The sequence below is a fragment of the Lutjanus erythropterus genome, chromosome 21 (genome assembly GCF_056507025.1).
Source record: "Lutjanus erythropterus isolate fLutEry1 chromosome 21, fLutEry1.hap2, whole genome shotgun sequence".
NCBI lineage: Eukaryota > Metazoa > Chordata > Actinopteri > Lutjaniformes > Lutjanidae > Lutjanus > Lutjanus erythropterus.
The window spans coordinates 11,486,335-11,502,801 of NC_139337.1; the positions used below are offsets into that span (position 1 = coordinate 11,486,335).

The 16,467-nt window shown below is 37.2% G+C and overlaps 2 protein-coding genes across 4 annotated transcripts; one reads left to right on the forward strand and one right to left on the reverse strand.

The window, feature by feature from the left end:
- The first annotated feature begins 500 nt into the window (after nucleotides 1-500).
- Nucleotides 501-9,291, forward strand: rbbp8 (retinoblastoma binding protein 8). Of its 2 annotated transcripts, XM_084747710.1 has the most exons (19): nucleotides 501-635; nucleotides 1,749-1,887; nucleotides 2,021-2,063; nucleotides 2,207-2,302; nucleotides 2,393-2,484; nucleotides 3,442-3,514; nucleotides 3,805-3,986; nucleotides 4,083-4,178; nucleotides 4,525-4,598; nucleotides 5,101-5,168; nucleotides 5,974-6,262; nucleotides 6,401-6,572; nucleotides 6,709-6,797; nucleotides 7,386-7,503; nucleotides 7,607-7,759; nucleotides 7,886-7,937; nucleotides 8,438-8,525; nucleotides 8,608-8,749; nucleotides 8,892-9,291. In XM_084747710.1, the coding sequence occupies exons 2-19, from the start codon at nucleotides 1,788-1,790 to the stop codon at nucleotides 8,987-8,989; spliced, it is 2,025 nt and encodes a 674-aa protein (XP_084603836.1). In that variant the 5' UTR covers nucleotides 501-635; nucleotides 1,749-1,787; the 3' UTR covers nucleotides 8,990-9,291. The 2 variants fall into 2 exon arrangements, with proteins under 2 accessions (XP_084603836.1, XP_084603834.1); XM_084747708.1 differs by lacking the exons at nucleotides 501-635; nucleotides 1,749-1,887; nucleotides 2,021-2,063; nucleotides 2,207-2,302 and having other exon boundaries at nucleotides 2,345-2,484; nucleotides 6,013-6,262.
- A 277-nt stretch (nucleotides 9,292-9,568) lies between these two features.
- slc35d4 (solute carrier family 35 member D4) lies at nucleotides 9,569-14,852 on the reverse strand. 2 transcript variants are annotated; one of them, XM_084747712.1, is made up of 15 exons: nucleotides 14,619-14,852; nucleotides 13,370-13,416; nucleotides 13,211-13,288; nucleotides 13,023-13,104; nucleotides 12,251-12,328; nucleotides 12,014-12,039; nucleotides 11,698-11,749; nucleotides 11,524-11,572; nucleotides 11,239-11,284; nucleotides 10,998-11,033; nucleotides 10,791-10,825; nucleotides 10,497-10,566; nucleotides 10,249-10,342; nucleotides 10,043-10,107; nucleotides 9,569-9,767 (listed from the first exon to the last, which is right to left on the reverse strand). In XM_084747712.1, exons 1-15 carry the CDS (start codon nucleotides 14,688-14,690, stop codon nucleotides 9,704-9,706), a joined length of 894 nt encoding a protein of 297 aa, XP_084603838.1. In that variant the 5' UTR covers nucleotides 14,691-14,852; the 3' UTR covers nucleotides 9,569-9,703. The 2 variants fall into 2 exon arrangements, with proteins under 2 accessions (XP_084603838.1, XP_084603837.1); XM_084747711.1 differs by having other exon boundaries at nucleotides 9,569-9,794; nucleotides 10,042-10,107; nucleotides 14,619-14,729.
- Nucleotides 14,853-16,467: the final 1,615 nt, after the last annotated feature.

The window sequence follows — 16,467 nt, forward strand, 5'->3', positions numbered from 1 at the left end:
CTACCACAAAGATTTGTTGTTACTGAAAATGTACCTCCACATGAGTAACCTCATCCTTAATTCTGTGTCTACTGTTAGCAAGGGAGAGGATATTTAATCAGACTGTAGTGGGTTTGAGCCATTTCATCTCGTTATTTACAGTGTGAACAGGAGAGGGCGTCAAAGGTTCCAGATAAACAGCAAGCAGCAGCAGAAGAAGAAAAGGTCTTGTCTAGAAGGTAATCCCATACCTGCGAAAGGTCTCGCGAGAGTTATTATTTTAACCCAAACCATTTTATTTCTACTACCGTAGCCAAGTGTTTTCTGTGCCTAAAACTATACATATTTTAACCACAGCATTGTCACGTTACAAAACATAACACGTTTGTGCAAGGTGCACTGCGAGGAAACAACGCGCCTGAATCTCGCGAGAGTTTCACACATATTGGGTTCCCTTCTAGACCATAATATATCTATCCGGCTCTGCTCTGGACACAGGCGCAGAAGAAGAAGAAGATTTCCCGGCATGCATTTGGGCGCGCGAGTTTGGATTTTGTTGTGAAGTTATAAACACCGGAGTGCTGTACTAACATGTAACTCGGGTGCTGAACAGTTTATCTCTCATAAACCTCTGCGTGTTTCTCGGAGTTGCTGGTGTAAGTCTTGTTCATTTTGAAGGCAGCAGCCGTAATTATCGTGTAAATTAACCAGGATAATTAACGTTGACGTTGTTTGTTTACACTCAGGTGAAGCTGTTAAATGCGCATGAAGACGAAGCAAAATCAACATTTATGTTGTATTTAAAAATACATAAATACAAAGAATTAAGTTTTTGTAAGAGCGAGTGCCTCCATAAAGTGTCAAGTGTAGATTAGTTAAACTGTGGTTATTTAAAGCTAGTTTAGCTAGTTAATAACATTAACTAGCTAAGCTAGCTTTAAATGACTACTTGTGAGTTTTCTGAACGTTACTTTTGAGTTTTTTCTGTAATTTTTTAGCATAGTTAATTTAAGATTATGATACATGACAGGCCATCTTGCACATTTCCGATATTAGTATATTTCATACTATGAACTGTTGCACATTCCTTGATGAACACTTTTTTTTGTATTTTGATGTTTTATTGTAAGCTACAAAAATGATTAATTGATTAGCTGTCAACCATAAAATGTCCAACTATTTTTATAAATGACTAAACGTTTTGGGGAAAAAAAAAAGTCCAAATTCTCTGATTTCGGCTTCTCAAATATGAATATTTTAATAATTTAAATAACACATTTGAGGACGCCATCTTTGACAAACACTGATCAACATTTTTTACATTCTCTAAATCAAACAACGAACTGATTAATCTAGAAATCAATCAACAGGTTAATCAATATTGTAAATAATTGTTAGTTGCAGATCTATTTTATTGCCAATCTTACGTTTATACTTCTTGACTTGCAGTACTTGCTTTTTTTTTTTTAATATATTTTTTCTACCTGCTGTGTTTATTGTTGTACCCCAAACACTCCAAATTCTCAATATGTAAAAACCTACCTGGCAATAAACATGATTCTTATATAGATGAAATAAAGTTAAAATATTATTTCACCGTTCAAAGACAAGCAAATATAAATGTCACATGACACAAGGAAGGAAAAACGATATGAAGGATATTAGCCAAAATATTTTTAATCTTGTGTGTAACTGGATTGGCTTCATTTAAGTAAGGCTGAGTTTGTAGCATAATGTGTGATAAACATGTTTCTTTTTCCCCAAGGTAGTGTTGGCAGGTCTGGTTGTGTTTTAGCAGTGAATGTAGGATGGACAGCTCTGGCCAGAGCAGCGGGACGCCCAAACATGTTGACCTCTTTGAAAATTTATGGAGGCAGCTTGGAGAGTGCCACCAGAATGCACTGCAAGGTAAACACTGACCCATGATGCACTGCATGTAGATGTAAAGTAAATTTCTTGAATTTTGGTTTTAATGGTTTATGTTAGTTATACTGAAGCCAGACACTTTTGTTTTGCATGTTGCATTTCTTGCTGTTTTCAGAACTGGAGGCAAAAGTGACCAAATTGAAAAAGGATCGCTGTTTGTGAGTATATTGTGTCACTGCCTTTTAAATACGGTGCTGATGGTAATAACATGAATATTTTTGACCCAGGCTTCATTTATATTTGTGATCAAAATTTAACTGTGTCTCCATCAGTAACCTGACATTGCATTTGTTTTCTACAGAGATGCTCAGAGACTTGAGGTGTTTTACAATCGCAACCAGCAGCTGAAGGAGCAAAACAAAACTCTTCAGGATACCATCAGTCTCATGGAGGAAAGGTAACTTTTCTCCACAGGGTACAGTCTAACTTTGTTTGCAAACAAACAATGTGTTACAAAAAGTCCAGCAACTATGTTCACTGTTTCCAGGCTCCATGCAGGAGAGTGTGATCAATGTACCATCTTAGCAGAGAAACTGAAAAATAACCAGGAGCAGAATTTGCGTCTCATCACCAAACTGAGTGAGTTTACTCTTCGTTCTTATTATTCCACTGTTAGATAGAGCGGCAACTAACTCCACCTCAACACTGAACTATCAAATCCTTGAAATTCTGTACGGATGTTAATGGTGCTCAGAGGATGAGCAGAGGATCAGAGGATCCCCTGACTTTTCCTGCAGCACCACCCACAAGTTAAAAAAAATCACATCCTATCCCATCTACTATGAATTGACACAACAATTTGTGCAGACATTAATGCTAATGTTGTCATAATGAGCATGTTAGCATGCAAGTACTAGCATTTAGCTCAAATAACCTGTGCCTCACAGAGCTGCTAGCATGGCTTTGGACTCTTAGTCTTGTTTAATCAGTTTATCGCTATTTCTCTATATTTAATCAGGCATTTTAAAATCATTGGCATGGGACTAAAGTCTGTAATCACAAAGCCAAAAACAAGAAATATCTGCAGACACATCTGCAGGCAGCCTTGTCAGTGTGGCTGCTCTGGAATGATGTTAGCGCTCCCTGTGTGAGTTTAGGCAAGGTGGTGAAAACGTTTGTTTGGAGCCCTGCACTATAATTCTCATACATCCTGCTTCAAACATTTGTCTAAATTTCCTCATTTACTATTGTCTTTTCAAAATGTTACTATGTTCCTCCCATCTGAAATGACAGTAAATCTCGTCTAAAAATGTTACTGGTTGAAAGGGCTGTACAATATGATAAAAAGGTCATATTGCGATTATTTTGTCTGAAATTGTGATATGTAATATGATCAGTAGGAATGATCAGTTTTTCATCACAATTTTCATTTTTGCTAAAAAAAAAATGTGATGATGTGATTTGTTGGGTTCTGTAACAAACAAACAAACAAACATGTTTTCTTACATCCGGAGAGCAAGATTTGTAGGTGAAGTATAAAGTTGTTAACGTGATATATTGTGTGTGAAGCACTGTTGTGTCTCATTTGTTCCCCAGGGAATGAAAAAGACATCCTTGAAGACGAAAACAGGAAACTGCATATTGAACTGCAAAAATTAAAGATGTCTCGGTAAGATCTTTTGTGTGTTCTCTTTGACACTTTTTTTATTAAAAGCTGCCCAAGACAACTACAAATACTGTAGGACTAGCTGCCAAAACACACATTATAGTGAGTGGTTTCACTTCTGCTTTGATTGCAAGTCATGTTTCAAGCATCTATAGGAAGAGGACAGGTTTATGCTTTGGGTTAGTGAGTTTTGAATCTGTGGTGTTCTGCTGTGGAAGAAGCACATATAAATACAGTGAAGTTTCAGTTCCCGGTTAAGCATTGCAGATGTCTTTTTTGTTTTTTTTTATCAGCTCAGAGCTGCAGCAGGCCTCGTCTCCAGACCAAGAAGACAGCATCATCCCAGACTCTCCAGTCCTGCCAAACTCGCTGCCTGTAGCAAACAGACTGAAGAAACGTAGAAACGTCGACAAAATTAAGCACGTTCGCTATGTCGAGATACCTCTACCACAGTCTAACAACTCGCTGTTCAACGGTCAGTCTGCATTACTGTAATCAGACTTTCACTGCTCGTTTCTGTTATCTGAAACACTGGTCTGAAGGCCTCTAACATGTGTTGTGCTTTTTAAAGAACTGAATGAGGAGCCTATTTATGCCTCAAAGAATCCTGGAAAAGCAGAAATTCTGGTGCCCAACACATGTGAACTGGACACAACCCAAATCACAGGTATGACTTCACCCACTGTGTTCCTACTATATCATCTTAATTTTTAAAATATAATGTAAAAACAGGAAGGCCACTTCTGGTTTCTTAGAGAACGGGAATTGGAAACTATATTTCTTTCTTTCCATTAGAACCCATCTGTTCCTTGAAATCTTAGATGAGCACTAAACAACATATATCTGCACAAACACACCCATCACATCAGCCTCATTCACACAGCGGGGCTGCACAGGAAGAGGCAAATGAACCCTACAGCCTCAGATTCATTTCTAGTGAACTCAAAAGATGCTGGTCGTGACTGTGAGATGTGTAAAGCTGTTGTGACCGTTGGGTCTCCGTGTCATTTCAGGTGATGTGAAACTACAGTGGGAAGAAGCGGTAGCAGAAACTTGTGCCCTTGAACTTCTTGACAAGCCTCATGTGGTAGGAAGTTTTCATCCAGGTGTAAAGTCATCAGAGATACAGCACATTTGTCTCATTTCTAGGCTTTTTCAGGAGAGATTCTGTCTAATAGCAGGTGCCTTAAATGCACACAAGCTTGGATCAAAAGATTGAATCCTTCTGCACTTTCAGCAGTTTGAGTAACGTGCACAAAATAACCAGCTAAGAAACAAATCCTGAGATTATCACTCATATTTACTTTATTTTATTTAAGAGACAATGCATATTTAATTAATGTGATCACTTAAGTCACATAAATGTGCCAGATTTAGCCTAATTTTTATCTGTAGTCCCTCACAGGTTGATGGTGTATAAAATAATTACATACAAAAGTACATAAGTACAGACAGCTTTCACATCTATTGCTGTATTTTTAAAGTTTTGCAGAAAATTGACTGTTTGAACTGAACAGTGATATGTTAACAAAGGGACTAAGGGTCTGTGGATTGTGTCTGTAAGTGTTTTCCTTGTTATCTTTTCTCAGAAAACCAAGACAACAGCAGATCAGCAAAGCAACGCAAAACCTTCCTGGAAGCATGACATGCATTTAAAGTAAGGATGACATCAGTTGGGACCTGTTCCTGTTCATGGCAGTATCATGAGTCATAAATTTACAAATTCTACATAGTGAATGACATAATTTAAAGGGACAGATCAGATTATTTGAAATGGGATTGTATGAACCTCTTATTGATAAGGAAGCTAAGCAAAGTGCCACTGTGTACACAGGGAGTTGCACGTCTACTGCTGTTTGTAGTTTGTCCACATTAATTAGTGTGAATTCATAGAAAGTCACACAGTAACACAAACAAACTAACTGATTGAGGAAGCAGTAGATCAGCAACTCCTGTGTTCTAATGATTTTCCCAATGGAGTCTGGTTGGTTTGAAGTGAACAATATTGGACTTGTATAACGGCGGTTTCCCTTCAGAAAAGAAAAGAAGATGTTTTAAATGTATTGTCTACATTCTCTACAGCAGTACATCGCTTAGCTTCTATGCTCTGTTATTCTCCAAACTGGAGACATGCCGACTACCATCTACTGTGGGTAATACACTGACGATGGATAAGTAGCTCATACAACCCCACTTCAAATGATCTGAACCATCCTTATAAGAAGTTAAAGCCAGTTTGTGTAGAATTTAAACTGCCTGTGGCTAACCCACAGCACATGGAATGTACCAGTTCAGAAGCGTTGACTCTCCTAACGCACAATAGCCCCATTTTTTAAGAGTTTACTATAATTTCTTTCATTTAGCTGTGTCCTGATTATTTTGCCTGAACTTCATTCTTTATTCATGCAGTCAAGCAGAACACACTCCAATAACACAGCCTTATTTGTTTCCCCCGCCTAAAGGCCTCAACGCTCCCTCCTTATATCCACGCTGATCCACAGCCCAGACTCGACCACAGAAAAATCCCCGTCACTTCTCCCACGTGTCAAACGCTTCACAGAGGACGCCTCCATTAACAAAGCAAAACGGAAGAAGGAGGTAAATGAGCTGGAGGTGCAGGAGGAGGATGAAGAAGAAAACCAGGAAGAGGTGGACAAACAGAAGGAGGGCGAAAGCAAACAGCCTGGACTTATCAAACAAACCTCCACACCTTTAAGCACTCAAAGTTTTAAGGAGTCACTGAACAGCAAGGTTAGAGACACGTCCAAAAGGCCTGTATGAATGTGTGCATGTCACACAGCACTGTCTTCAGACCAAACAACAAATATAAGGAGGGCAGCACGATTCCTCCATATGGTTTTGAAATATGATTTCTTTATCATTTAACAGGTTCAGCCAACACAAAATGGGACTGTCAACCAACAGCTAAATGTTTCCTCCACAAGTCCTGCTTTTAAGAAGCCAAATATGAGAGGAGAGGCTGATCGGGACACTGGTGGGAAGAGAGGAAAACCCCTGCAGGAGCTGAATGTTTCACATGACCAGCATGAAGGAGACAATGGTGAGTTTTCTGTGCGCTTTGTGGCTGATGTAAGACGCTGTTTTTCTGATTGTAGGCCGAATGTTGTCCAATTTGAACCATTTCTTTATAATTATCAGTAGAATTTAATGTGACCGTGCTAACTCCGCTTTCCCAGTTAAAAAGAAGCACAAAGTGGACTCCATGTGGAGCATCGACCCTGCAGTCGCCCTGTCCATGTATGACAGTGAGTGGAGAGGAGACGAGGTACAGTCACACTACCTGGGTGATATGGACAAATTCAGTGTTTTCACAAAATATTAACACAATGATTTTTTTGATAAATTGACTAAGTGGGTAAAGACAAATAATAGAACAGTTTGAACGGTCTGGTAAGTTCAGAAAATTACATCACTTTCCTCTGATGCAGCCACTTATGCCATATCATGAAATAACTATATCCAAAATCTATCACAGTATCCAGTCTCATATCATGATATTGATATATTGCCCAGCCGTACCTGATATACAGCAGCACTCGCTGGGTCCCTGAGCCACTAATTAGCTGTACTGTGCTGAAGTGACATGCATTGTGAATTTAGAAAAGTTCTGTTGTTCAGATCTTAATATCATTTAGAAAATGTAGGGCCAGTTGGAGAGTGTGTATCTGTGACCATCATTTCTGCTGCTTATGTAGTTTTCTGTGATTGACACGTTAGAATATGAAAATAAATGTACTTGAATAGACAGATAATCTGTAACATTTTTTGATATTAAGATATCTGTCATTCATTCATCTGGATATATTGAAAAGATGGGGTGTCTTACACCAGAGTGTTCGTCTGTATGTTTCAGGGAAAGGAGGATCAACAGTGTCATGGAGAACTGGTGGATACCGACTGCACCTGGGTCAGTCACAGCTTGCTCCAGGGCCGGGGAGAAAACGCCCCTGACAGACAGAACAGTGTTTCTGGTGAATATAAACTTCAAGAATACAAGCTGATCTCGTCTTATCTGCAGTGACTGATCGTTATCAATGTGCCAAGATAAACACTTACATCTGTCTGATTTTCAAGGACTTGGCGAGAAGGCTAATGACAGTTTGGATATGATGTTTGACACAACGGCTTACGGGACGTACAAGTCTTACAACGGTTCACACTTAGACCAGAGCCTGCCCTGTGATGATGATGATGATGATGAACAAGAAGACGAAGAAGAGGATGATGGTAAGCCTTTAGATTTAGAGAAGCTGCAACTAGTCATGTACTTTTACAAGTATTTCTGTTTAATATTTGACATCTGTTCTTTAATTTAACTGGTGTTCATGTCCTTTTTTTAATCTCCCAAATTAGAACAAAATCCTGATGAAACCACTATGAGCCAAATTAAAGAGCGTAAAGCACGGTAAGAAATACTCACACTGGAATAATTATTTTATAGGAGTATTAGGGCCAAATGAAGGGGAAAAAAGATGATTTTATTTTGAATTTCATGAAATGTAAATGTCGAAATAAAGTTGAACTTAAAGTATCTGGACCAGGAATAAAAGAAAAATCATCAGAGATTTATTTTATTTTATTTTTCATTATGAGAGTAAAGTCAGTTTTGAGAATGAAATTAAAATGTCAAGAATACATTTGAACTTTTTTGTAACATTTCAGCGTTTATTTTTATGAAGGAAAATAAAAAAAAATCTTCCTCCTGATTCATTTTTTCTTACACCTGGCCCAAATATTTTTGACTTTATTCTTGACATTTAGACTTCTTGAAATGCAAAATGAACATAAATCTTCCTCCTGTCTTTTTTTCACCATTTTACCTGCTCGTAACACTCTTCTGTATTAATAGATTCCAGTCTCACAGTGTCAAGTTCCCCCAACCAACATTTTCTCTCTTTGAATCAGAGGCCCGACATTCGCACACGTAGCTGTTGTTCGCAAGAAGGACGAGAGGAGAAAACTGAAGGGCACTACCTGCAAGGAATGTGAAGTTGTAAGTATTTTCATTATGAAGCTGAGTGACACCGACATGTTTTATCACAGATCCAATTTTAAGGATGTTTTTTTTTCAACAGTATTACGCTCATCTCCCAGAGGAGGAAAAACAGAAAAAGTTGTCTGCGTGCTCCAGGCACAGATTTCTTTATGTTCCTCCTTGTACTCCTGAAAACTTCTGGGAAGTTGGATTCCCCTCAACTCAGACGTGCATTGAAAGAGGTAAGACATCAGTTTTAACTTTTACCGGTAAAGCACTGGCATAACATTTTGACTCATTTCATTCTGTCTTCAGTGTCACAGCATCCCATTATGACATGAAAAATACACACAGATACAAGTCACAGTACTATCTTGAACACAGGTTATATCAAGGAAGAGAAGAATCCACAGGCACGACCTCGAAGAAGACTACCATACAATGCTTTATTCTCCCCAAAGCGAAACCAGCAGAAAAGCTGAAAAAATACATCTGTCTCTCTATGGAAGAAGTGTTGGGAAGGGTCCAGAATATGGGAAAAATACAGTATAAGAATAACAGGCTTGTTACTGTGTTAAAATTGCACTGAGAGCACAATGAAGCTCATTTATACAGTGACCTTATTAAGAATGTCGACCCCTTGTCACGTTTTTGTCTTCTAGTTTTAAGTCTGTAATTTGAATGTTCTGTCTGTACATACGGACTGTTTGACTGCTGTTTTTAGCTTGTTTTTGTAGATGAGTATGACTGGAATATGTTTGGCTAAATAAAAAGTAACTACATATCTATGGATTGATGTAAGTGACCCAAGTTTTGCCATCAACAAGGAATTTACTTTGCTTTTACCTCATTAGATAAAAGCTCCCTGCATTTCTTTATTCAGTGTGATTTAAAAAGATGATTAATGTCATTGTGGTTTGCTAAATTACCAAAGGCACACTGCAAGTACAGTTTGTAAACAGGTCATTTTATTTGGTCAGCAGATTATCAGCACAGATGAGAAATTACAAAAATAATATGAAAAAATAAAATACTTTGTTCCTAGAAAAGAATCTCTTAAGGAAGTGCAAATTGTGGTTTGATCTTTGATATCAGTCAGAATTGTAAACACTCCATTTCTATATGGAAACAGAGAATCAGTCAACTTGGTGGAGCGGACGGATTGAAAAGTGTGGACGCAGGGAAGGTTAATCTCATCACAACTGAGGTTCTCTCTCAGAATACACCAGCAGGGCCTCTGCAACATGGCTGACGACCACACTGGAACCAGACAGAAGACAAAAAAAAACCAAACAAAAAAAAATCATCCAGTGTAAAATAAAGAAGACAGACTCTTAATGCTGCATTGTCACCCATCTACCCATAACTTTTAGTGTCAGGAACTAAAATAATGTCCCCAGAACTTTTTCTTAGACCCTGGTCCCTGCGGCGGAAGTTCCTCCAAAAGTTCCTGGTCCCTGGGGAAAGTTGCTACGGTGGAAACGTGGCTCATGACATTATTTTTTGCACCTAAAAAAGGCAGGTGAGATACTTACCAGATAAGAGCTGGAGCATTGATGTCCATGTAGAAAATAAATGGGGAGAGGCACATTGCAGTAACCTGGAGGAAAAGCGGAGCAAAATGATTCTTGTTAAGCAGTAGGTCAAAACCAGTGTCAAGTAATCATCGTTCAGTCCTTCTGATTGTGATAAAAAATTAGCCTAAATTTGAAAAGGATGTAAAAATATGATGACCAATCACCTTGGACAAAAAAATCCAGACCCCAAAATGTTCGAGAGAAATTCCACTTTTCAGTTTGACTGTGGCCAGCAGCAGCAAAAACCCCAGCAGTGCACTGTGAAATGATCAGAGACAATAACATTTTATTTGTACCATAAAAATTTAAACGTTCAAAGGATAATAGCTGATAAACGTACTCTGGAGACTTGCTAAATTGTCAAGCCTTGTAACCATGTAAAGATAAAACTACAGTGTGGTTAAGTTTTCACCTGGCACAGCAGCCACAGTGAAATGTGTAGGACTGGAGGGAGGGGAACTCCAAGGCACCCATGAGGTCTCCTGTAGAGACACAAAGATCTGTTTGCATCGTACAAGTGTAGTGGATTCTTTACATTTTTGCATCATGGGATGACATAAGAGTTGCAACACTGCAGATCACGTAAGAAGAAAAATGCTTGGAGATAATCCTAGGAACAAAATCTAAAATGGGTTATTGCAACTTTTATTATCTTTGCATTGACTCACATGGTAAATGTGTAATATCTGCAACAGCTCATTCATACCTGTTGGGTGAGCAGCAATGGCCAGCAGCAGTACACTGTTATGTAAAGGCAGGAAATACTTGAAATTAATATTACATAAGTCTACAAGTACTATATGTAGTCAAAACATGAAAAAAGATTAGATCACTTGAGACACTTTAAAACTTTCCATTCTTAAATCAGGGTGACTTGTATCTCATCCAGTTATTTAGAATTATTTATTCTTACCTGAACAAGTAGTTAATGCACTGTTGTTCAAGGTCACTGCAATGAAAAACATCACAAAAAGCGTGTCTTTTAGTGAGTAGTGCGAGATTCTGGTAAATAGTACAGTATTGCTTCATTTGGTTCCATCAGCAGAGTCGTTTGAACAACTTTAAGCTGAAAAACTGCATTTTATATTTGTTTCAAGCAAACGTAATAATAGTTTCTGCTGATATCAGTAGTGCATCACTGTGTTAAGACTTACCTTAAATTACTGGGCTTGTAGCGAACTTGAAACACCCTGTATGCACCTGAAAAAAAAATCAATAATATTCTTATATTTTCAAGTTCCAGTGCATATTATCTTAATTACAATCTTTGTCACCATTCGTCCCTCTAATCTGGACCGTACTGGTCTCACCTCACACTCTAAACCTGTTCTGTTTCTTTCAGTTATCTGTGGTGTCCCTCAAGGGTCAAACCTCGGGCCACTGTCCTTTTTATGTAACTCTCATGAAGCTTTTTCATTGCTGTATAATCTTGGACTCACCAACACAGAACAGATGACCAACAGCCCACAGGTAACCACTGGAGTCAAACTGCAAAAGACGAAACATATAAACGGTAGATTTGTTGTGTTATTGTATTATTCCTCCCACGTATAGAAACTGAAATCATGGCAGTAAAATAAGAAATCAACCAGCTGATCACAATGAATTATTACCTGAGGATCATAGAAGGGGAGGTTGATGGCTGAGAGCAGCATGAGGCATAAGCTACAAGAAGCACATTTAAAGATATAGTTATGTAAACAGGAATAAACAATCTTTGGGATTCCTATCTTTGAATATAATCTTGTTTCATGGGGTTTATTCATCGCCTTTATCAGCATCATCACCACTATTATTATTTTTAAGTTTATGCTCCTTTAATGGGAGAACTGGACTGTTGTGTATTTCTCTTTATTATAAAATTGGCAAAATGTAAACATATTTACAGTACTGCACTACTGGCCATGTGAAGGAAAAATGGTATCAAACCTGACCAATTTCAGCCATTGCGCCTTCTGCTGATGAAAAGAGAGATCAGAGCACATTTTTCAGAGTGAGGCGTATCACAGCGGTGGTTAAAGCTTGTACAAGATGGAGTATGTGTCTGTTAAGACTGTTCAAGGTCATAAAGAAGAGGTGCCTTCTTTGTACTTTAAATACCTTCCAGTGAATAAGATGAGGGAGTGTGCTGCACATGACTGACACAGAGCAGGAGCAGGTTCTTACCTCTCTATGGACGACCTTCAGGATGATGTAACTGACAACATGAGAGGCATTCTGAAGAGTGAAGAAGAAAGGAATGTCCTGGACAGAGAAGAAAAAAGAATATATTTAAACCATGTTGTCAAAGAGAGAGAGAGAGAACCCACATCCCACCTGTATAAACAGAGACAAAGATCTACTAGATCAGCCATTCAAAAACTTAAAATTGCCACAGCCCAGTTTGAAATCTGAAAATCTTCTGTGGCCCACCCAAGTCTTTAATCACAACTCTGATCAATACATGAGACTAATGACACGACTGACAAGATATAAGATAAAGTCTGGTGTGACTGGTCACCAAATACGGTGTAACACCTGGTAAACTAAGTCAGATAAATGAAAAATGACACATAATTCAAATCTCATGGGTTTGTTTTATAAGTTCCGATTACATTTTTTTTATTAATCATGAATCATTTAAGAGAATTTCAAACTTATATAATTGAAACTTTTAAATGTTTTATTTATTATTTTGCACCTGTGGGGCCTTCACAGCCCACACTTAGAAAATTACTGTACCACATTATTTAAAATACAATTAGTATAACTGAAAAGACATGTAAAGGTGGCAGGTTTACGGGCGCCGCTATAGCTCAGGTGGTAGAGCGTGCATGTCATCCCCTTTCTTTACCCCCTTTCCTGTCATACCTTCAGCTGTCCTATCAAAAAAAAGGCAAAAAAAGAAAATAATCTAAAAAAAAAAAAAAAAAAAAGGTGGCATGGTTATATGACGTACTATGCGTGATAAGGCCCTGGACCCAGCGTATATGTTTCCAACAAACAGGAAGGAGCCTGGAAGCCAGGAAACAGCTGCTGATCTGTAACACAACATTAAAACATGTCAGACAAAGCTCCTTATAAAGTTCTGCCTATTGTACAGCCACTGTAAACAGCTGAGTATTTAAAGTAGTGTATAAAAAGTACCTGGTGATGCGGCTCATTTCCACCCATCCCAGCTTCCCAGAGAGCAGAAGCAGCACAGCGCCGATGAATGTCTGCCATCTGGAAAGTAAAATTTTTGTCATGTTAGTATGAACACAAAGCAGGTTTTTCAAGTGTGAAGTTTGTATTTCAGCTACTCACCCTTGAAATAAGGTTGGATAAGTGAATTTTAACACTGACAGGACGAACTGGAAATACAAAGAAAATAAAAACATATAATTCAGGTCAGGTCAACACCAGGAGGCACCAGTAGCAAAAGTTCAAATTTCTATCAGTTCAGACTCTCTGCAGAAGCACTGATTTGGTATAACGCAACTCTGAATGTATTTTTATTGATTCACTCTTCAGTTAAACACACTGTAGGGGAGAGTTGGGGCAGTTGTAACACACTTAGTTCCTCCAATTATAAACAAGCTCGAGTGATGACAGATGTTTCTCTCTGCTGGTGGAAAAAGGGCAGGATTGTTTCACCTAAAAACAAAACAAAACAAAACGATCTGAGGCACTGAAGTTACTTTTTGGATCTACAGTTTTTTCCTTTAACTGTCAAAAGTTTAGATGACTGCAAATTTAAACTTACATCAATTGTATCCCTGGGTTATTTGCTAACATGAGCAAACAATGCGAATATAGATTTTTGCTTTGAATGCATGTGATTACAACATAAAACAGAATTACACCATATAGAGCCTACAAAAAATCTTAAGTAATATTATTAGAAACTACAGTGTAATGTGATTGCTTAGAGATGTTCTTTTATTTGAAATAAACTGTCTTAAATTGAATTAAATATTATATAGTCTTATCCTTATTGGTTAAAATATATAAATGTTATTATTAATTGGTGCACATATATGTTTCTTATATCAACAGATGGCTCCTGTATTTAAAGTAGCCTGTGAGTTATGAATGAAAATGTAGAAGATGTTATAATTGTCCCTAGTCTCCCCTACGTCCAACACCACGTTGGTTTTATGGCCTGTTCATATCCATTTCCTGGACTTTCTACCAAAATAAAAGTTGAGGTTTTGTTCAAAGTTCTCCTTTCATAGGTCACTTCACGCCTGATTAGTAACAGCAATTTGAAAAGGCTCTTAAGTCATGTTCACTGAACGGTTATTACTGCTAATGTGGGTTACACTGCGATTTTACGCATTTTTCAAGGGAATAAGTCACTTTATTCACACTGATATTGAGATAAGAGTCTTGCCTGTTTCCATTTTTGCTGCAAAACAAAAAACAGAAGCATATCTAGCGTCCTGGATATAAATTTAACCGATAGGTAAAAGTCAAAGAGTATTTTTCTTTAACTCGGCTGAGAGAAATAATGTGGTTCTGCCTCGGAGTTAACGCCAAAAATTACGCCTAAACTAGCGGTTTCAACACTCACCTTATTGGTGAAATATGAGACAACAAAAACGAGGCTAAACGCGAGGCCAGTGAGATGTCTCCTCCACTGCATGTTGACCTGCCGACACACCGCAGCAGGGACATGATTCCTATCAAATTTATATTAATAATTTTAATACATGTTGTCTGTTTCCAACGGTTTCAAACTAGGGACGCCTTAAGATCGGAAACTTCATCCTCTCCGATGACACGTCAAGACGTTTTGTGACAAAGATCGTCTATGTTCGCGAGGATCATCCACTAGCCCAAAGGTGCGTCACGAGTGATGTCACATTTTCTGCAAGACATCTTGGAACAAAAGGAAATACCGACATATAATATGGCATGTCAGTCATCTACAATCAAAAAGTATTAAATATATAGGAAACAAAAACAGCGCAAGGCCCCTAATATCACTTACTTGTAGTCCAGGATTTGTATAGAGTCATAGTAGTGACTAAATTATTTGTTGAGTGATAACCAAAATATCGTTTTAGTATTTATATGAAAAAATATAAAATATCAATTTATGTTGAGCAATTTTGTATATCAAATGTCATGCACAATCTGTAGATCAAAATTGTTCAAAGTTTTAAAAATTAAAAAAGAAAGAAACAAATAAACAAACAAACAAAACTAAGAATCGTAGTTAATTTGGGTTTTGGTATGTCAGATGATAAAACAAGTTGTTTTAAGACCTGTGTTCTGGGCAATGGTGATTAACATCTTAAACTGTTTTCTGACATTTTACAGAAAAAACATTTAATCGAAAGACTATATATATATATATATTATCATATATATATATATATATATATATATATATATATATATATATATATATATATATACATGTATATATATATATATATATATATATATATATATATATATATATATATATATATATATATATATATACATATATATATATATACATGTATATATATATATATATATATATATATGATAATAATGATTATCTGCAGTCCTAAATCAGAAAGACAATTCTATCCTCCAGAACTAATGAAACAAGGTTATGTAGACAGAAGTAGCTTCTTTAGCAACATTTTCAAAATTCAAAATTAGAGTTGGCTCATGGGAGTTTATTGTGATAAGTGGATTTTTGGGACTGTCAGAGTAGACTTGGTTTTCACATTAAAGGGGCACTGCACTACTTTCACGGATGAAGATCAGTTTGTCGTGTGAAAACAGTTGTATCATGTCTACTGAGGTGACCCATGCTTGTAGTTTTTAATTAATATCTATCATGCCAATATACCATCATATAGGCCTATATGTTTTTGTTTTTTTGTTTGTTTTGTATGTCTCAAATATGTGACAACCACACATCTTGTGCGGCTTTTATGGCTACTTGCAAATTTTCTGTTTCTTGTTTCAATAGTTGTCCAACTCTTTATCTCATTAGATTAATATTACATATATCAGGATATTATACCTGGATTCATGCGTCATATATGTTTCACATCTTGTAACTGGTTTGTTGTCATATATTTACTACTTAAGTTCACATTAAGGACAGAAACTGTGAGGTGTCCCTTTAAGAAAAGGATTTCCTCTTTGGCACAATTTTGCCATAAAATTGTGTAACTACACCCCTCGTGCATTAAATGGAAAAAACATAGCACGTTGTTCAAAAAAATTGTAACATGTCCTCTAGATGACAGTTTTCATAATTACAGTGACTCCGTACACTGTAACGCCATTCAAAACATCATCACCAGTCATGATGTATATTGTGATACACTATCTAGGCATCAATCAAAATCGTTTTGCCATTTCCTAAAAAATCGTTTAATATCTCAAACATTTTAACCCTCTATGGTACA